The following is a 20,534-nucleotide window of genomic DNA, read 5'->3' as shown; positions in this document are numbered from 1 at the left end:
AGTGATACAGACCCGCAAACTAGAGTAATGTTACATCAATTTTAATATGTTTTACATCATTTGAACATCATGGTGGTACCAGTTTATATGGGAATTTGCTGTGTGACCGCACTCTTCAACCCGTAACTCCGGAACCGGAAGTCGGATCAACTAAAAATTCAATAGCAGCTTATGGGAGCGATATACCTTTCATATGAAACTAAGTTTGCGAAAATCGGTTCAGCCATCTCTGAGAAAATTGTGTGAGTTTAAATGACACACACACACATAGACACACACAGACATTTGCCGATCTCGACGAACTGAATCGAATGGTGTATGACACTCGGCCCTCCGGGCCTCCGTTAAAAAGTCGATTTTTACAGTGATTGCATAGCCTTTCTTTATATGAGAAAGGCAAAAACAATTAGAATCGGTCAACAAACCATTGAGATATGGCCTTTTGAAGTAAACATTCCAACTTTCATCCATTTTTTTTAATTTGCACATTATACTTTACGTTTGGTAGACAACCCTATTTTCATATTTTTTCAGTGCACCATATAAATAACACCTTTTGTACATTATATTTATGTAATTAAATGGTAAGGTTTTCCTTTTAAAAACCGCGACTCGTATAAACGAGCTAAATAGTCAATGAACAAACATGGATTCACGCTTGAAGTCTGGTAGAAATCCCATCTATGACCGAATACCACATCCAAACCGTTATAAATTTCGATTCCGTCAATGAAATATTTTCAAACTTGCAGGGGATATACTTGATTACTATATCTTTCGAATGCCATGTACTAAATAAGTAGACAAATATTTTTTGTCTATAGAGATAGGACCAAACCTGTGGGTGTTTGCTGGTAGCCATATGAAACGTGTCATAAAACTTCAAATCGCAATTTCTCTTGAATCTCTCGATGGATCATTTTGAAATTCACTGAGAAGATGCTTGGATACTGTATCTTTAGAATGCCGTATGACAAATTTATGGTCATCTTTTGTTAATAACGGTTTTTGGAACACCGTGGTTTATTTGACTACAGGTTCATTTTAACACAATTTGAGAAACAGTTTCAATTGAAGTTGTTGCACCTAACGCATCAAAGCCCTACGGATAATGTAATAAAATAAAACGAAAGACTGTTACATACTGAAAACATGAAATAAAAACAATAATCCCAACTTTTCGATTTATAGATTCAACCAGTTATAACATTTTAGTAGCTGACCCCTATCGGGCCACCCCTGAGTCTATTCGTAGTCCCACTTGCACCACATTTGAAGCAAATCGGACTAGCCTAGCTACCGGTCCAACATTCCTGAAGTTTGTATGGGATTTTTTGACAATTTACATGGAGAAAACACACTAGTTCGCATTTTCGCCGCTAGGTAGCACTGCATGCATCATGTTATCCCTGTAAGCGAAAATAAGAAAAATATTTTAATTGTCTTCAACTTTGTCGAAAACTGACACTTAATCTGGCTTTGTTAAAAGAAGTTATCAAACTTTTAACGAAGTGATATCTGAGTCAGTTTTGCCTGGCGCCTAACAGCGTGTATCAATACTCGATTCCCACTAACTAATCATTTTTGTGAAATAATCGTTAGGTTTAGCTCAATAGTATGTACAGAAGAATTATAGTAAATAATACGAGTTATGTTTTGGTTGGAAAATTTTAGTTCCACCTGTGAATCTTTTTCTTGTGTCTCTCATCAATGCAAGCAACAATCGCTTCGGCCAGAATTTCGAAAATAACTATGCTTTTGAATATAGAGTAGGCGTCGAAGTCAAAATATCGGGGTATTGAGACTGAAATATAATAGAAAGTGTCGTATAACATACAGTTTTATTGAAAAGCCAATATTTGACCCAAAAAGCTGGCCAAAAGCGAAAACTCGTGCAATAGCTTCTAATCCAACATGACTGGTTTCCTGGATAGCTACTACACAATTTGTAAGCCTTGTTTGATTTATTTATTTCATTTACAATTACTATGAGTCGTCAGAATTAGAAAAAAACAAAAGCGATGAATTCCCGTCAAAAAAATCAACACATTTACTTTCATTTATCTAAGAACCAGTATTATCTATCGGCTAGTCCTAAAGTATCTGCTAAATCTATTGGTATGTATATTCAAAAATAGAAATTAACCACATATTTCAATAAATATGACAGTTATAATCGAGCTGAGTATGTTGTACAATATTTTCCAAATATTTTGGTATTATAAAGAGATATTTATTTATGTTCTCACTAATTCTCACCTCAACTTTCAATATCATTTGAAAAATCAGTGTCGCAGTAAGTGAATCAAGAGTAAAATTGCTGCCACTTTCTGCTATTTCGTGATTAATAAGCATTTTACAAAACACTGTATTTTTCAGTTTCATGCCATTTATTCACGCAATTTTTACTTTACAATTACTTTTTTGAAAGAGTCGGGTAAAAAAACCTTCAGCAAAATAAAACTGGAAAGAAATACATCCGTTTCTTACAAAGTAGTTTTTGTTAGACGATTTTTAATCATGAACATCAAGATACACGGATGCTCCTATGAGTGATTTATTTATTTTCAAACGACTTTTATACTGGAGGTTCATTGCCGAGTTTTACGGGTGAGAATTTTTTAAGCGATTGTTATGCTGAAGGATTTCTGTCCGATTGTTATGCTTGAAGCTTATTTCCGATTTTTATATTCAAATATGTTTGAAACGGATTTTGCGAAGCATGTTCTATCCTTGCGACTGTTTCTTTCGGTGGCTCATTTTTGTCTCTAGAAATGGAGAAATTGTATCAAACATTTTAATAAAATGCAGTGATGTTACTAACAGTGTCCCAATATGTCTTTGGTGGATCGAAATAGCAATCTTCCTCAACACACTCTCATTATTTTTTTTTCGTATTTCGACTATAGATGTTATAACCTTAGGGCCATTCGCCTCTTTTCGAGTTAGAGAAATCTCTTTTTGGAAAATCTCTAACCCTATGTGCGAGGTTGGATATCGAACCTAGGTGAGTTGCGTACAAGACAATCGATTTACCAATACGCTATGCCCGTCCCCACTTTCATAAATTTGTTCAAACCAAACAAGATACAAATATGATAAGAGTCACCGAAAAACACATTTTTTCTTAAATTTTGCTTCCAGAAAAAAAATTGGGTGTAGTGGGGTTTTAGCCCTCTAGTCCTCCCTCTGGCTCAGGCACGTAATGCAATGGTTTAACATGAAGACATCTCTGAGTAAACCAGTCTACACACATGCAGTTTGGGCTGACAAAATCGGGATCGCTGTACACTCGCTTTTTTGCCGAAATATAAATGTATATATTGTTAAATGTTTTCTAAGTATAATCTATTAAAGCATTCGGTAGAGAAAGTTTTACCAATCGGTGAATGCAAACGATCAGTTAATTAACTCTTTACCGATTAGTACTCGTAAACTAATCTTCAGACCATCTATGCATACATACTGTCCATGGCTACTTCGATTAGCAATATTGCAATCATTGCCATAGTATCATCATTTCGCCGTCCTCAAAACTAGATAAACGGAGAATAAATGCCGATAATTACAACTGTGCTGCCCAAGCGTCAAAAAGTGTGCCAACTTGTACCATCCCACAGCCACCAGGAATCTGTTCGACAGAAAAAATGAGAAAAGTCAATTGATAGCACACGCAGCAGAAAGTGCATCATTTTGCCGCTGAGATGCTGCAGGGTTTGTCCCTGTCGGCAATGTTTCCCCATTTTTTTTTTCTTTCCAAACTCACTTTCTCATTCCCGAAGGGAACCAGTTTGCCAAGTTGCTAGCTCCCGATATCATCGAACTCTCGGCATGCGTTTCTCCTGTCGCAGATTACCAACAACGAACCGCACCAGAATGTGTCTATAAAGTGATTTTCTTCCCATGTGGCCCCCAGTGGGTCGTATTTTATAGGTTACTGTGGCAGGCCAACTGCACGAGAACGTGTTTCTCTTAGCAAGTTACCTTTTGAATCCATCCAGAAGTGGACCAAGGCATGATTAACAGGATGCGGGCTGAGCATCAGCTTAAGTCGGTTGATAGAGAGTAATGGTTTGTACTTAGTTACGTATAGAAAAGATCTTTTCAGAGCATTAACATGTAAATTTCATGGTTTTGGCAGAATTAGAAGTAGTATTTACTGCTCACGCGTGATACAGTTTAATAGCCTCGATTTACACTTTATTAGTTTCTGTTCCACGTAAAATGTCTTTCCAAGCAGTAGTATTTTGTGTTTTGGCAAACTTTACTAGAACTAAATACTATATGTTGTTGACTTTGCCTGTTGGCCAGATCTCATTTGGCCTCATAGTTCTACACGGTTTCCAGGGCATTCGAATAATTATATCATGAATAGTTTTAAATGTTTCATTATGGAATTAAATGGTGGAATAAAATACAAACGACGATTTGTGTCTCGTAACAAAATCGAATACACCACGTACGTTCCACATCTCATTTTTCCAACATAGCATAATGATGCGTACAGCAATGTTTCAGCTTAACGAAAAAACAGAACTATTATCTAGCTGAGATCGAAAAAGCAAAATTGCTCGTAAAGAAATTCAAGCTGCTAGTTGCACTAGATCTCAGGCGTTTGCAACTGCAAAAATGCTGATTAATTTCGATGCTCCGTTCATTCCACTATCGGTGCATGTTCCATGCCATCCACCCATGTCGGTAAGTGATGATGATCGGCATCGATTCACAGGAAATTATCAATAATTGGTTGTTCTGTTATAATCGGTTTTATTGCACGTAGCAAATCAGATCAACTTGCTGGCGATGCCGACTGGACAGGTTTACGATATTTGATAATATGGGGGAATTAGTTCCAATATGTGAACATAGGATTGGACATACATTGCAAAATGAGATGAGATGATCGTTGCAACAGTCAACTTAATCGCCAATTACCAGGACAGGACATAATTATTAAAAAGAACGTGTTTGGAGTGACTCTAGTTCAACAAAGCGCTATTCAATAAAATTACTAAATTAAAAGCGCTTTAAAAAATATAAAGCTTTATTCACAATTAATAACAGGTTACAATTATTCACTATTAAATCTAAATTAGACTACAGATCATTTCTCATATCTAACGATTAAACTCAATGGATTCGCATTTTCACTGCCTCCTTTGTTACTAAATGTATAAAAATCAGAATAATAAAACTTTTTGCGCCTAAATCTAATGCTTCACCATCAGATTGATAGGGTCTCACTGTATACATAAATAGCATACATACAATCAGTATACTCTTAAGATTAGATTCATCCAGTATAGTTGTGTGTAGTTGTGGTGGAAACCAATTTGCACTTCTGCCGGTAGTATTGCCAAGACAGATTATATTTCCGGATCTAAGGGTTCATCTAAGAATGTGTCTGCCGTCGGGTTTATAAAATGCCAGTCTAGCCTAGATTAGATAGGTCAATCCCTGTCAAAAAAATGCGGACGAACATGGTCAGGCGATTTAAACAGTTTGACGTTTAACTCAACTCGCCTGAGCTGATTACCGCTAGGAACAAATGCAATTTGCGAATGCGATTTAAAGGCAATTTCAACACTTAGACAAATTTTCTGGCGGCTGAAAAGGACTTGGTTGTTTTTGCGTTTTTCAAACATGGCGGTTCATGTTTGGCTTAAAATAGTTTTTTTTAAACAATTGGCGTGTTCTCGCTTGCATTTTGTTTGTTTAGTGCACTTCATTTAGCCAACGAATGTGGGAAATTGTGGAATCGTGTGTAAATAAAGTGGAACAAGATCTCTGACCTAAACTCTTAATAAAAGTCAGATTGTGGTAAGTTTTGGTGTGCAATGCCAATTTCACCATTGATTCTTCCTATAGTTTGGTGGTGATTACCTGGTGCAGTGATAACTTTATGTGAGTAGATAATGAATCCGAAAATAAGTATTACTTGTAATTTTCATATTAGGCAATTAAGGGCGGCGATTAAATGGCTCGTTCAATGGGCGATTTAGGGGCGATTTAAGGGCGGGTAGAGCGGCTAAAAAATGACGGCGGCAAATCGCCCAAAATGTTGCATTTGAAACAGCCCCCTAATTGCCAGCAATTTGCTGGCAAATTGAAGGGCAATTAGCGCATCCAAGTTGGCAAATAGCCCCCCGTTAGCCAGCAACTTGCCCTTTTTGACTGGGATACGTTAATACATTAATACGTTAATATGTTATTACGAGGTTAGAATAATTCTGTTTGTAAATTACACTAATTTACAAAAAAAAATAAAAATCTGAACTTCAACATTTGATCATTATTTCTGATGTAAAATTGTGTGCTGAAGTTGAAAATGAGGTCCAAAAAATTTACAGTAGAACAGTTTTCGAGTTACAGTAAAAAATGAATGTAACCTTTAAAATAAAAAGCACGTTCAGTAAAATCCAAATATCGTCGGTTTTAGAGCTTCGATATGAAATATTATTATGTTGTATTAAAGGCAATTGAATGCACTTTCGGTCGCTTAAACATTTTTTTTAATGCAGCTACTGGTTCTGACGTTATTTACGAGTTTATTGAACTATTTATTATTTTTTCCTCATTTTTTAAAGAAAAATGAGCGTTTAGTCTACACTAAGGCAAAACTCATAGCGAAATTCATAAGATTTATCTTATAATGAATAGAAAAGTAACAAAACTATGTTTTCATAAGATTAATATGAAAAACATAGGACTTTTATGATTATCTTAACATTTAATAAGTTATTGCATATGCCAGTCGTACGAATTTCATACGAGCATCTTATGATTCTCATAAACATAAGAAATTTTTCTTAATATTGTCTTATGATAATTCAAAGATACCTTATGGAACATGAAATCATAGCAAACTGATTTAACAAAATAAATGCCGTTTCACAAGATAATCTTATGACTTACATACGTGCTACTTGTGGCTGAAAATTATGCGATATTCCTATGAAATTCGCTATTTTGCCTGATTGTAGGTTTTGGGCAAGATAAGGCAATCCTAAAAATTTTATTATTATGGAAAATTAAAGCTTGCTAATAACCAATGAAAATAAGCATATATTAGTTAAAATCAGATGGAAATTGTGAAAGTTATTCAATTTGTTGTAAAATGAGAATTTTCAATTTTCTCTGGGTCAATTTATTGAACCGTCTCTATCCCGGTATTTTCTTGAGCTTATTTCACAGTATATGAAGGATTCTTTGTTAGAACCACATTAAATAAATAAAATTAATAAATAAATTTTGAGAGAATTTAATCTGAGGTAATAATCGACCTCGTTTAGTCAAAGGATTCTCGACTTCTGATAACAATAATTTCAGGCTCAATGAAGTTATAAGTCATCGAATGACTGGTATGCAATAATGCGTTTTATATTTACAAGTGTGTTACTAAAATAATAATCTCATGATACACAATTCGTTGTTAACTAATCCCTAACACGTTATAAAATTCGTATTTTGAAACGCTAGCTGCTCAACTGTGTTTTGTACAATGTTAATACAAACTATGCGAATCAGTATAAATGTGTGATACTATATACGTCAAGTGTTATAAAATTCATAATTTTTAAACCTATTAATTTATTATTCTTCTAAGAACTTCTAGCAGTTCGTGTTTTGAAATTGTGTAGGATATCGAACAAGACTTATTTTATGTTTAAAATTTCAAAATCGGAATTTCAGAACGATTTGAAGAACGTAGAATATTTTGTAATTGCACTTAGAAGTCATCATTCGTGAAGCTTGTGCCAGCATTTAACATTTCGCGTCGTCATAAGTTTCCGTTAAGTATACGCTTCTGTATGACACATGTATATAATATGCGAATTTTTAATACCAGTTTTTCGATGACATCACTCCACTGTGCAGCCTGAAATTATTGTTATTAGAAGTCTTGAATAATTTGGATGAACGAGTTCGAATTTTATCCCAGATTAAATTCTTTTAAAATTCTTCAATTTACATGTTTAACACAATTCTGACCGAGAATTCCTTTTATATTATGAAACAAGCCCTAGACAAAATTGGAATCGAGACGGCTCAATAAGTTGACCCAAAAATCCTATTCAACAATAAAAATTAATAACTTTCACAATTTCCATCCGATTTGAACTATTAATTGCTTATTATTTTTATTTGTTATTTGTAGTAGGCTTTAATTTCCCATAAAAATATAATTTTTAGGATTGTTTTATCTAGCCCAAAATCTTGACCAAACACTCATTTTTGTTAAAGATACGAGGAAAAATTCAGAAAAAAAAATCGTAAATAGTGTCAGAACCAGTAGTCGTATTAAAACGAAATGTTGAAATGACCTAAAGTGCATTTAATTACCTTTAATTCGACTTAATCATATTTCATATCGATGCAGTACAACCGAAGATATTTGGATTTTATTGAACAAACTTTTTATTTTTATGGCACAATTCATTTTTTGCATTGTAACTCGAAAACTGTTTTGGTGTAATTTTTTGAACTTCATTTTCGAATTCAGCAAACGATTTTACATTGAAAATGACCACCAGTTTATTGAGTTCAGCAGTGCTGTAAACTAGTGTTATATGTTTAACCTTCCGGCGCACTGTGGTCCAGAGTTTTGAAAAGCTGACCGAAATTTATTTTCTCGCGACTTTTGTATTTTACCTAAAAATTCATATTCTGGATCGGCGAAATTTTTGGAAAATATTATGAATTTTAGAAGTACAACAACGCTAAACGCTTCAATAGTAGGCTCCCGTTGCTACAATTTCTGTTGAGATATTTTCCCACTTTTTAAATTCGAATAACTTCCGCTGTACTAAACGAAATCGTAATATAATTGCGATATCTGTTGGAAAATATGTGCACGTGTTTTGTATTAAATTTCGTAAAATATACGACTACTATAAATTAATCAAAAACGGATTTTCAGAAAAAATTTCGAAAGTGACTAGGAAAATGCAAAAATTGCAAACCTATTTAAAGCGGAGCGACAGGCTCTATGGAATTTTGGCAACGTTGACATTTGCAGTGACTCAACCAAATGCGGGTTATTTACAAATAGAGGTACCGTATGTGCACGCTTCAATCATTCGTCGCTCGAATGCCAACCGAGCATCATGACTATATCGTCCGGACGGTACAATCGTGCATGCACGTGCTAGGTTTCGGGTCGCACGTCGGGGTGAGGAGCGCACGATATATTTTGCATACAGCAGGGAAACGGGTGCCGGTTAAACTGTATGTGAGTTAATGCCGCCTATGCCGAAATTTCATGGCGTCTACTATAAGGTTTCGGCAGTGGTGGCATTGATACAGTTAGACCCGCCAGGCTTGCATTCGTTTCCTTGTTGTGTGTAAGGTTATCTATATTATCGTATAGTATCAACTTTTTAAATATGCAAAATTCAGCTGCATAATGTTCAATAAAGTTAGAAGTCAATCAAACTGAAGCAATTTTTGTGATGAAACTATATGGCTATCTCGAATGATTCATGTGTTATGATTTTTTCAATATTTATGGTAGGGTGGCTCTTGAAAAATCGGTTTTCTATCAATATCTTTTTATGTGTTAATTTCTCGCAAATGTTTTGTTCTAGATGTTTTTGGAACTTTTGTAAGTGCATATTTTTGCCGAAGCAATAAAGTTCCTATCTCTTTTGTATGCACAGTTATAGGCGATTTTCAAAACAAAAATGGTATTTTTCAATGTTATGTAGGTTCCAAAATGGATCCAAATGGATTTTCTATATTTTAATATTATTTGAAAGATCGGAACTTTTGTAGTTTTTGGTGAAAAAACTGCGGGAGCGTTATTTCTGTAAAAAATAATTTAAAAAATGGGGCATTTTTCAACAAAAATCGTGCATAACATTTCAAGTAGACGAGGTAATAATTTTGTTACTTCAAAAAAAAAAAAAATATGCGCAATACAAAGTTCTAAAAGTTCTGCAAACAAATTATTTACGATTAATCAATGTGTGAAATGGCAAATGGAAAATAGCGATTTTAAGGGTTCACGTTTTCATCGCTCAATCTCTTATGGTAAAATCAACAGAGAAATAGTCAATGTGTGTGATAATGCCGAAATTTACGGAAATTCTTTTGGATATGTGACGCATCTTTGAAAAAAAAAAACAGTCTACCATACAACTAAATGTTAGCGGTATGGGGATGGGCTCGCAATGACCGTAGACCAGTGCTCTAGGTGGTTCTGTATTTTGAGTAAAAATAAAAACACCACGGATTGTGCCCCATTGATATTGAGTTATTAACGGCGATTCACAAAAACATTTTATAAGTTATTATCTTTTGCAATAATCTGCGGTTACGGTGAGATTATTGGGTGAAATTAACACACCATCAGGACCGTCGAGAGCCGCGTCGGGCCCCAAGGCTTGTGTTACTTGTGTTACCGGGCCCCTTTAAACCTAAGCGCTCTAGTTCAGTATGTGAGTCCGTGGTTTCTATCAGTCTCCGGTTGACTCATATTGCCACGTCCACATATAGCGTGCCAGACATGAGAATTTCGATAGCTTCTTATTCTGTGGTATCCAAATCCAGTAAAATTTCCATAGCGTTTTTCAATTTGTGGGTACTCAGGAATCAGGCATCAGTTACATCTAGCTCAAATGGTACGTTCATCATGTTGATCGGAGAGATTTGTGCCTTGCCATGAATTGTCTTTTCATGATTTCCCTGATGGGAAGCATTGGGGAAGTGGTAAGGTTAGGGGTAACGAATATACCCAAAAGACCACGAAGCATTACTTAATGGCTTTAGACATTTTCTATATTCGCATACTAAACATTCAGAAGCCCCTTAATGGCTGTCAGCAATGTTAACATAGAGCCGCGTTTTTAAAAAAAAACTATTCCCTTCTTTATCGACACAGCAAAGGAAAAAATAATTTTCAATAACGTACCCACCCTTCCTCTCTTCTTTCGTTTCACATGCCGACTCTTTAAATTAACGATTTAGTGCCTATAGAAATGGGATTCGATCCGCAGTCGAAAACCTCGACTCAATTTGGTAGACGCGTTTGATCACTGATCGGTGAGAAGATTTGCATGTATACTTGGTTTAATCCAAACTTTGCCTAAATGTTTGGTTGAAATTACGCAAACGTCTATTGTACAATTGCAAATATAATCTTTCGATAAATCGTGCAGAATTTGCATTTTGATTTTAAGTTTATTCCATCATCATTTATTAAATGAAGGCGTTTAGGTAACTATTGGAACGCATACGCATATTTGGAGGGCGCCGGTGGTTGAGTGGTAAGCGTGACCGCCACTCATTCTAGTTGGCCTGGGTTCAATCCCAGCCGAGGTCGTTGAGATTTTTCTGAGGTGAAAAAATCTGTGGTCACGCCTTCCTTTAGAAGGGAAGTAAAGCCGCTGGTCTCCGGTCCATGAGTTGATGGATCGATATCTAGTCCAGATAGTGGAGTCACCTCTCTGGCGTCGATAACGAAGACGTACAATACAACTTCTATACAAATTAACAAATGTCCTCCTCCCGTGATACTTGCCTAGTGCCTAGTATATAGTATACACATCTTCTAGAAAGAGCAAGTATCGGACTAATATCCCTTCCCTTTCCTTTCGCGATCTACGTTCGGGCCTGGCCGGCGCCGGTGTTGATCAATAAACACTTTAGAATTTTCAGGAGTTGCACATTGAAAGATGTTTCGCTGCTCCCATGCATTAATTATCAACTGATTCCCTGTGCAACTTTAGCTAGTCCAGATAGATAACGGAGTAGCGACCCAGGCGTGGTCGCACAAGCTCCAAGCTATTGGAACGCATACGTATATTTGTTTTTGTTCGATTTCTCAAAACACTATAAAAAGTTTCTGTATTAGCACGTGGAGTTTTCTATAAAAGCTTCATAGTATTTGTTTTCAAAAGCTTTTTAGCACGATGTCTGTATTCTGTATGTCGATATAGTGCTAGATTTAATGCTTTACATTTTAGATGCATTGAAGCTTTACAAATACTACTTTACGACTAGTTATCAATGGAAATGCTAACTTATAGCTTATCTAGAGTTTTATAATAGAGCTTATGGTTACTTGGGTAACGACACAAAACAATTAAAACAGACCATTCTGCACCCCCGGAAGGATGCTGAATGGTCTGCAGGTTTTTCAATAGCTGGAATATTACTTCCAACCCCCGGAGGGATTTAGAATTTTTATTTTAGCAGTGAGCGGATATATTCCGTTTTCTGCTTTATTGATGGTCTGGAACATAATCAGCACGCTAAGTCTAACATAGTGAAATTGTAGGGTGTAAACATTGGCCATCCAATAACGTTGATATTGTGGTGAGAATGCTTCCATATAAATCAACATTTTCATGCGCAACCATTTTATACAGATCAACCGACAATGGGACATTTCATCAGACAATACTGGTTATGCAACCATGCTAGATTCCTATGCGCGAATTCTACAAAAAGACACTGCACAACGGAAAACTTTGTGCAACAGCAGCTTAGACCACCTACTATAACTGTAAACAGCACACCGTTATCTTATGTCAAACCACAAACGGCTACAAAATCAATATCTACGGATCTAACAGGAACAAATATTCACTCAGCAACAATCATGCCCAGTGTCTCCAAGCCAACAATCGGCGCTTCAGCAACGAAGCGAACGTAGATGAGGACGGACGCGTTTGTCCGTGCCCTCGCATTTCTGTTTGACGCTTTCTTCGAAAATACTTTGAATTGGCTTCTCAATATTTTGTATGTAATGTATTCCGTCGATTCAAGCAATAAAACTCGTTTTATAAACTTGTACATAAAGTAGACAACTCCCTTGAGAACGTTTGTTTTAACAAATGTCAACTATCAAATAAAGTTTTCATTTTTTACGCTTTTATCATATAACAATTTAATAAAGCGAATGATTACAAAAAAATTACTATTGCTATTTTTATTGCTCTCTTATGAATACCGGTCGTGTTCGCCTATCTTCCGGGTAAAAACGCGGGCCCCCAAATACCCGGGCCCAGGGCAATTGCCCTGGCTGCCTCCCCCTCTCATCGGGCCTGCACATCATGTATTGATTGGCAAAAGTTTATTGGGTCAAAATTTCGCCAAGATTGAGGTTATAGTTTCCTTGGGATATGGAATCTAATGAGCAAGTACCTTACTGCACGTCGAACAGTTATTTACAACCACAACGTATTGTATTGATAACTTGTATGATTTGGAAACTGTCTTTCATTAAACAGCGTCTTTGACATCCATAGGTAGTCAGCTAATATGAAAATACTGTTGTTGGTAATAATCCCAAAATAAACGGTTTTTTGAATGGTTTGCATTTCGTTATGACGGCAATTTAACAATCAAAGCTGTCCAGATTAAGAGGTATAATCAATTAGAAGCCGAATTACGCAGCTCTTCTGGTCAATGCAATGCACCGAAAAAGCGCTGGCTTCGCCATTGTCTACGGAAGTCATTCATCATTACTCAACTAGAGTTCAAGGCATAGACAGGAAAAGCGCCTCTATAGAAAGTATTAATCAACCGCTTCTTCCGTTTATTCCAACACGATCGATTCTGCAAAGTTTCAATCAACTCGTTATTCTTTCCTCCGGTGGCGGATGGATGCAGTGTGAAGCCTCAAAAACGTTAATTCAATTTAATTTGGCTGCATTATTAATAATTTCCTATGTATTTCTTGTTACTTTTCGTTATCAGATGTCGAGCTTGCTTGGATCGGTAGGGAAAGGTGGCTGCAGAGCGGCCATAAACAGCAAACGATTTGAAGTAGAAAATTACTTGCAGTGGAGCGTATAAACAACTGGAAGGCGTTGAAGAAATACTACCTAGGGGCGTTTCTGAGACGATATAGATACGTGCCTGCATACAACGTATAACATAGTCAGAGTGTTGATAGTGCGATAGTGTTCCGTCTAGGAAAGTAGGAAAGCCGAACGCAATGTGAACTAGTGTACCTAAATGAATGTCTTGAGCAAAACAAACGACGAAAAAGTCCCGCATTAAATCAGATTCCACGTTACTCCGATTGTGCACCTGATCCAGCGAGCTCCCTTTGTCTGCAGGCGGCGAAGAATCAAGCAAAATTTCGAACCAATTCGATGAGCAGGTTGTGATCATTCGTTAGATTGGATAGCTTAGAAGAATAGCGCGTACATGAATGAGATCAGTGATTGACTTCCGCAGAACTGATAGAATGTTTCTTTACGAATGTTCTTTCCCGTTACGATCTGGTGTAAAAACGCAGCACGTGATTGGATCCAATTGAGAGTTGTTAGCATAGAAATTCAATCAACTCAAGATGGGTAATGCGATAAGTAGTGCGAACGAGTCAACGTTGCCTCGAAGACAGCAGCAGCAACCGCAACAGTGCTACCCTAATTGCAATGGAAAACGGTGCTGCTATGAGAATGGACCTACTAGTACCGCTTCCAGGAGTAATCATCAGAGTCAACAGCAGCAGCAGAATCCGGAAAGTTCTCGAATGCTGTTTTTGCTGTATCTGATACATCGTACCTGGAACGTTGTGGTGGATAGTGTAGATCAGAAAGGAAGAAAGTAAGTATTATTTCTCGTTTTTCTTTAATAATAAATTTAATCCTCATAGTTTTGATTAGAAATTAATTCCTTTCCTAATAACATACCACAGCTTGTTGTCGGTTGCTAATTTAAGCAGCGTTGGACGCACGCGATTTATTGTATGAATTGGTGAGCCGATTCAAACTAACTAACTTGTTGCTATATTATGCTATCGCCATGATATTTAAAATATTGTATACATAAGAAAACCGGTCCAGAAAATACACAGTTGGTTGATCGTGTTAATTACTTTCCTTTTGGAGTGTATCTCTTCCAAGCGCCTGCGCTACGTTTGGACAAAAAGCCCAGTGCAGTTATGAAGGCCCATGGTGAATATTGCATTAGACTGCGTCGCATCAACGAGGGTAAATTATTTTACATTTGTTTCGAAGGCTCGTGCATCAGGATCATCCTAAGCAAACCCCTAGTACTGCGTGATATTCCGCAAGAAATGGAGTTCATTTTAAGCTGATGAGAACCAGCCAGGTCTAGCTTATTCCTGTCACTAAGTTAGTGTCGAATCCTGATGAGATGAAGTCAAAACCTAAGTTCCATAACTAATTTAGTCAAAGGTTTTGTGCTGTTTACGTGAAAAGATGTTTATAATCTTCTTGAGGTGTTGGGGTCAATATGACCCCAAATGAACTTTCAAAATGCGATAACTTTTTAAGTTTTGCACCTAGAAGTTTAGAATTTCTTTACTTTTCCTCTTTCATAAAGAGCAACGATTTTCAATAGAGTTCAAAATTTTCGCTCATTGCTGAAGGGCTGTACAAAAAAAGATACGAATAAGGTGTTAGCGGGTCATATTGACCCCAATTTCGAATTCAGTTTTAAGACACATTTTCAACCAAATCTATATGAACTGGTACTTAAATTGTTTGTTAGAGTTTCAATTTTCAGTTTCTGGTAAATATTTCCGTTTTTCACCTGGTTGGTCAGTGGGAATCGGCACGGAATGGAGTCATGTTTGGCATCCATAGATGTATGCAGAACTGTCATCATAAATCACAGGTTTTTTAACAGAATACCAATAATAAACACAAACAAAACAAAAATGAGAATGTATTTATTAAATTTGTACATGATACGACCGATCTTGGATGTCCCGGATTACGATTCCGATGCCGATTCCGGGGGTACAATAGTCCGTAATCGGCCAAACATCACCCCATTCGGCATCGATTCTCATTCCATTCCGATTCCAATAAGGTGAAAAACGATATTTACCAGAAACTGAAAATTGGCACTTTTACAAACAATTTATATACCAGTTCATATAGATTTGGTTGAAAATGGGTCTTAAAACTGCGTTCGAAATCGGGATCAATATGACCCGCTAGCACCTTATTTGTTACAAAACGTTAACACATAAAGAAGGTTAAACAATTTTCTCGTTAATGGATAAAAATAGCTTTTATTTAAATTGTTTTTTGCCTTTCTCATATAGAAAGGTTATGCAATCGGTCCGGATTTCAATTGTTCAACCGAGGCCCGCAGGGCCGAATCTCTTACACCATTCGATTCAGTTCGTCGAGATCGGAAAAAGTCTGTATGTGTGTGCGTGTTTTTATTTATTTGGTGGTAAAGCTTTTACGTCGACCCAGCACACTTTCAATAGTTAGACCATGCTACCGATTTCGTCCATCGTGTGCCAGTGTGAGGGACTCTGAACAGAGAAGATAACTCGGAATCCTACTTCTCAAAACTCCACCAAGAAGTGTGACATTTCCCTGATCACCCGGATTCCATTTGAAATAACTACTTCGAGGGGAGGCGTGCTAATGCACTTTGTTTGATTCCAGGGTCTAGCTGGCTGTGCTAGTTCGCTGGTCTCATAACCGCCATATCAGTCCTACACGGCATGATATTCTACATGCGCTGCTCTCGTTGACCAGTTGCCGTGATCGATCCAGCGATTCTGGTAGAGGGTGTCTTCCGGTTCACTAGTGCCCCAACGACCAGCGATTCTGAGTGAAGGATTGCGTGCGGTTTACTGGTGCCCCGACGATTCAAGCCGGTGATTCGCTACGGACTACTCGAAATAGTCCTCGACAGTGGATCTTTCCTACTCCCAAGAAGAGTTTCCCGAAACCGATGCTACCCGGGCAGATGCCGAGGTTGGTCCTGCGATTCTGGGGGGGGGGGGGTAAACTTCAGGTTCTCAGGGGCCCCGATGACCTACCGTTGACGATGCATGCGCTCAGTCTCTGGCGGTGGATCTAGCCTACATCGGTCGCGCCCGGTGGTCTACTTTATCTCCCTTATTCAGACTGACTTGTCAAGTGCCATGGTCGGTCCGGCGATTCCAGTTGGAGTGTGACTTCCGGTTCTTCGGTGCCTCGACAACCCGAGGCCGTGTACTGCTAAGTTGTTGGTCGTTGCTCATCTCGTCAGCTTCATTGCAACGTTGACATGATCTGAACGACTGTTCCTTTCACCGCGTCCCATTTTTCTTTGTCCCCGCACATTCTTTGGACAATATTGGTCATGTTAACGTCCTCACCGAGAATGGCTCTCATTTCGTTTTGCTCGTGCTCGAAACGCGGGCATTCGAGGACCACGTGCTCAGGCGCTTCCTCTACATTACCGCGCGCGATGCAGAATGGCGGACTCGCGTGGCCGAACCTGTTCAGATATTTTTTGAAACATCCATGACCAGACAAGAACTGCGTCATGTGGAAGTTCACCTCACCGTGCGCTTTGATCACTTACACCGACAAGCATGGAATTAGTCGATGGGTCCATCAACCATTTACAGCGCTATCCCACTGATGTTGCCACTTGATTAAGGCGTCAGCTCGGGCTCGTTTACGGACTCCTCTCGTTCCTCAATCCCTATAACACTCGCTATCTTCTTTGAGTAGAATGTTTATGGGAACTGTTCCAGTTATCACGTAACCTGCCTCTGACGAGATAGTTCGATACGCGCTAGACACCCGCATGAGATGTGTTCCTCTTCGTCTGCAGTGCCGTCACCCAAACAGGTTCTGCATATCTGAATACCGATGTGGAAACACTCGCAAGTTGTCGCTTTTTACTGCTGCTGATCGCGGAATTGTTGGGAATGATCCGAGGTAGTGCCGAGATCACTCATACGATCTTCCCGCATGGGTGGTCGATGTGGCTATTAAAGCTTAGTCGGCCGTCTATCATCACTCCCAGTTGTCTAACTTCCCACTTTCAGTTGATGAGAAACTCTTGGACCGAAATTCTGCTGCACTGCTTTTCGGCTGCTTATCACAACCAACTGCATATTGGATAGTCCATTCTCGCCCTCTGGGTATGTTGTAAGTCTGTTAAGGATTACTCTTTAAAGAACCTTGCTGGTTGTACCCAACAGGCATACCGGCCTGTATGCTGAAGGATCTCCAGGGGGCATGCCTGGCTTCGGCAACAGCGTCAGCTTTTGTCGCTTCCAGATGTCGGGAAAGTCACCATCGTTGATGCACTTTTGCAACGCGGTCCTATACATATCCGGGTTCGATAGGACTGCTGTTTTCAGAGTCACGTTGGGGATACCGTTTGGTACCGGGGCCTTCTTGGTTCTCAGGCTTTTGCCACCACCATCAGCTCCTCGTTTGTTACCCGAGCCTCTTCTTCTTCTTCTTCTTAGTCATACTGCGTCCCGTATGGCGCGGGCGGCTCGGCCGTCGGTTCATGCTGTGGAAATAGCGCTTCTACGATGACTCTCACTTCTCCGGTGGTACTGCCGGTCCTCTTATCTTTGCCATGGCAACTCTATAGGCGTCAGCCCACAGATTTGAATTGGCGTTGCGGTGAAGCTCTTCTAGGCAGGCTTTTTTAATGAGCGTGATTTTCTTGTTAAGTGCGGCTCTTGTCGCCTACTACACTGGTCTTAAAGAATCTCTTTCCGCAATGTTTCGGGCTCCCTGCATCTTCTTCCAGGCTCGGTGGCAGCATGCACGTAGGTTTACTTTCTCTTACATGGTTGCATCGCACGCTCTTGCTAATGCCGATTTTTTTTTGAATTCTCAAAGCCCACCCCTCATATTGTGACAAATATCAAAGTAAGCTCAGATGCAAAATTTCACATCATTTGGACAATTGGTCGGTGTTAAGTCAGACCGGACTAAGTCGCAAAACATAAAAAAATGAGATAATTATAGCAATGGATACAGAATTTCGTCAGCTACATTCGACTCTTGCCAGATTTGAAATATGTAACAATAAACAAGAATTACGGCAAAAATTAATTTCCAATCATAATGTAAAGGATGCTGCGATTCAAACTTTAAACTCGTTTTTCTCGAAATCAATGCACTGTCACTTAGTCCGGTCTGACTTAACACCGACCAATTCTGGACTCCCGCCCACTTCGCTTGAAATTTTTGAAATTGATACTAATAAAATAAAGAGGAAAATATATTAAATGCTATAGTTTTTGAAGTAGCGATCAAAAAATTACAATTCATACCTCATTTTGAAAGAAATAACCTTAGTATTTGAATGGAGGCATTTCTGTTTCTATAAAGATATGGGAAAGTGGGGTACTGGGCCATTTCGGCCCCAAAATTCCCTACTTTGGATAATTTTCCTGCTCCGTGATGCAAATCATACATATTTTGCAATTTTTCTAATGTGAAAAAATGTCAGAAATCGAACGGATCCTTTGGGCAAGTTGGGGTTATAGGGCCTTTTGTTATTCATATTTAATTTTATCATTTTCTCTTGCATATATCCCTATTATTCTTAACTCAATTTTAATAAACTTACCTTGTTGAACGTGGAAAATCCTTAGGAACAAAATAAAAATATATTCGTTACCGGTAAAATTTAGAAACATCAATTTATTTGACATATAATCTCGATTTCACATTTTTATCATAAAATCGGAATTGATTGAAGAATAATAGAGATATATGATCGAGAAAATGACAAAATTTAATATGATTGACAAAAGGCTCTATGGCCCCAACTTCGCGTATTCGGACAAAAGTTAAAAAAATTTCTGTTCGATTTCTGAGATTTTTCACATTAGAAAAATTGCAAAATATGTATGATTTGCATAACGGAGCAGAAAAAATAATCAAAAATAGGGGATTTTGGGGCGAAATGACCCAGTATCTCACTTTACCGTATTTGATAGAAACAGAGATATCTCTATTCAAATACTAAGGCTACTTCCTTCAAAATGAGGTATAAATCGTAATTTTCTGATTGATACTTCAAAAGTTATAGCATTTAATATATTTTTCCTCCTTATTTTCGTATAGCATCAATTTCAAAAATTCAGTATAGTATCAATTTCAAAAAGCGAAGTGGGCAGGAGTCCAAATGATGTGAAATTTGGCCTTTGAGAATTCAAAAAAAAAATTTGTCAATCTTCTCCCTTTGGTTGTTCTATACGCGCTTGTGAATTTTCTTTCGTGCAAAATAGGCGGTACAGATAGTCATATCTCCGATTGTGAGTTTACGTCATGTTTTGGACTTTCTCCGCAGGTCTTCGGGCTTGTCGTTGGTAGGCGTGTGCCTATTGGTAAACTATATATGAACCTATATAATTATGGAACTAAAAAAAATGTAATTTGGTTTTAGCGGTTTTCGTTTGTTTTGACACTAGATGCTGATGTCTCATGCTACTTTTAGACATATTTTGACAAAAAAAAATCGATTTTTAACGTGGATTATGTGGATTCTTTCGAATATTATGAAATCGCCGCACCCCCTTAATGATGTCCGATGTAATAAACATTTTATGTGAGACTTTATGCGAAAATTTAAGATGATCATTTTCATTGATATCTACTCTGTAGAACCACCCTACTTCTTAATACAAATTTTGGTTTTAAACTGTGAAGCACCGTTTCAATTTTTTTCAAAAATTTCTTTACCACCTGGGACCCCAAACTTTTTTCTCGTTCTGCTCCCAAAAAGATTTTTTATTTTGTTTCGCAGTGTATCAACCTCTTTGTAATGACCCGTTGTTG

The 20,534-nt window shown here is 37.8% G+C and overlaps 1 protein-coding gene across 1 annotated transcript in view; it reads left to right on the top strand.

The window, feature by feature from the left end:
- LOC131692410 (uncharacterized) overlaps positions 1 to 20,534 on the top strand; it is a 320,838-nt gene that overhangs the window by 14,716 nt on the left and 285,588 nt on the right. The window contains exon 2 of the mRNA XM_058979439.1: positions 13,705 to 14,562. Within this exon, the coding sequence (XP_058835422.1) occupies positions 14,306 to 14,562 (257 nt within the window). The 5' untranslated portion in view covers positions 13,705 to 14,305. The remainder of the gene's footprint in view (positions 1 to 13,704; positions 14,563 to 20,534) is intronic.

Source organism: Topomyia yanbarensis, chromosome 3, assembly GCF_030247195.1.
Source record: "Topomyia yanbarensis strain Yona2022 chromosome 3, ASM3024719v1, whole genome shotgun sequence".
NCBI classification, from domain to species: Eukaryota; Metazoa; Arthropoda; class Insecta; order Diptera; family Culicidae; genus Topomyia; species Topomyia yanbarensis.
The sequence above is the reverse complement of the archived record's forward strand: the minus strand, read 5'-3'. Positions and strand labels throughout refer to the sequence as shown.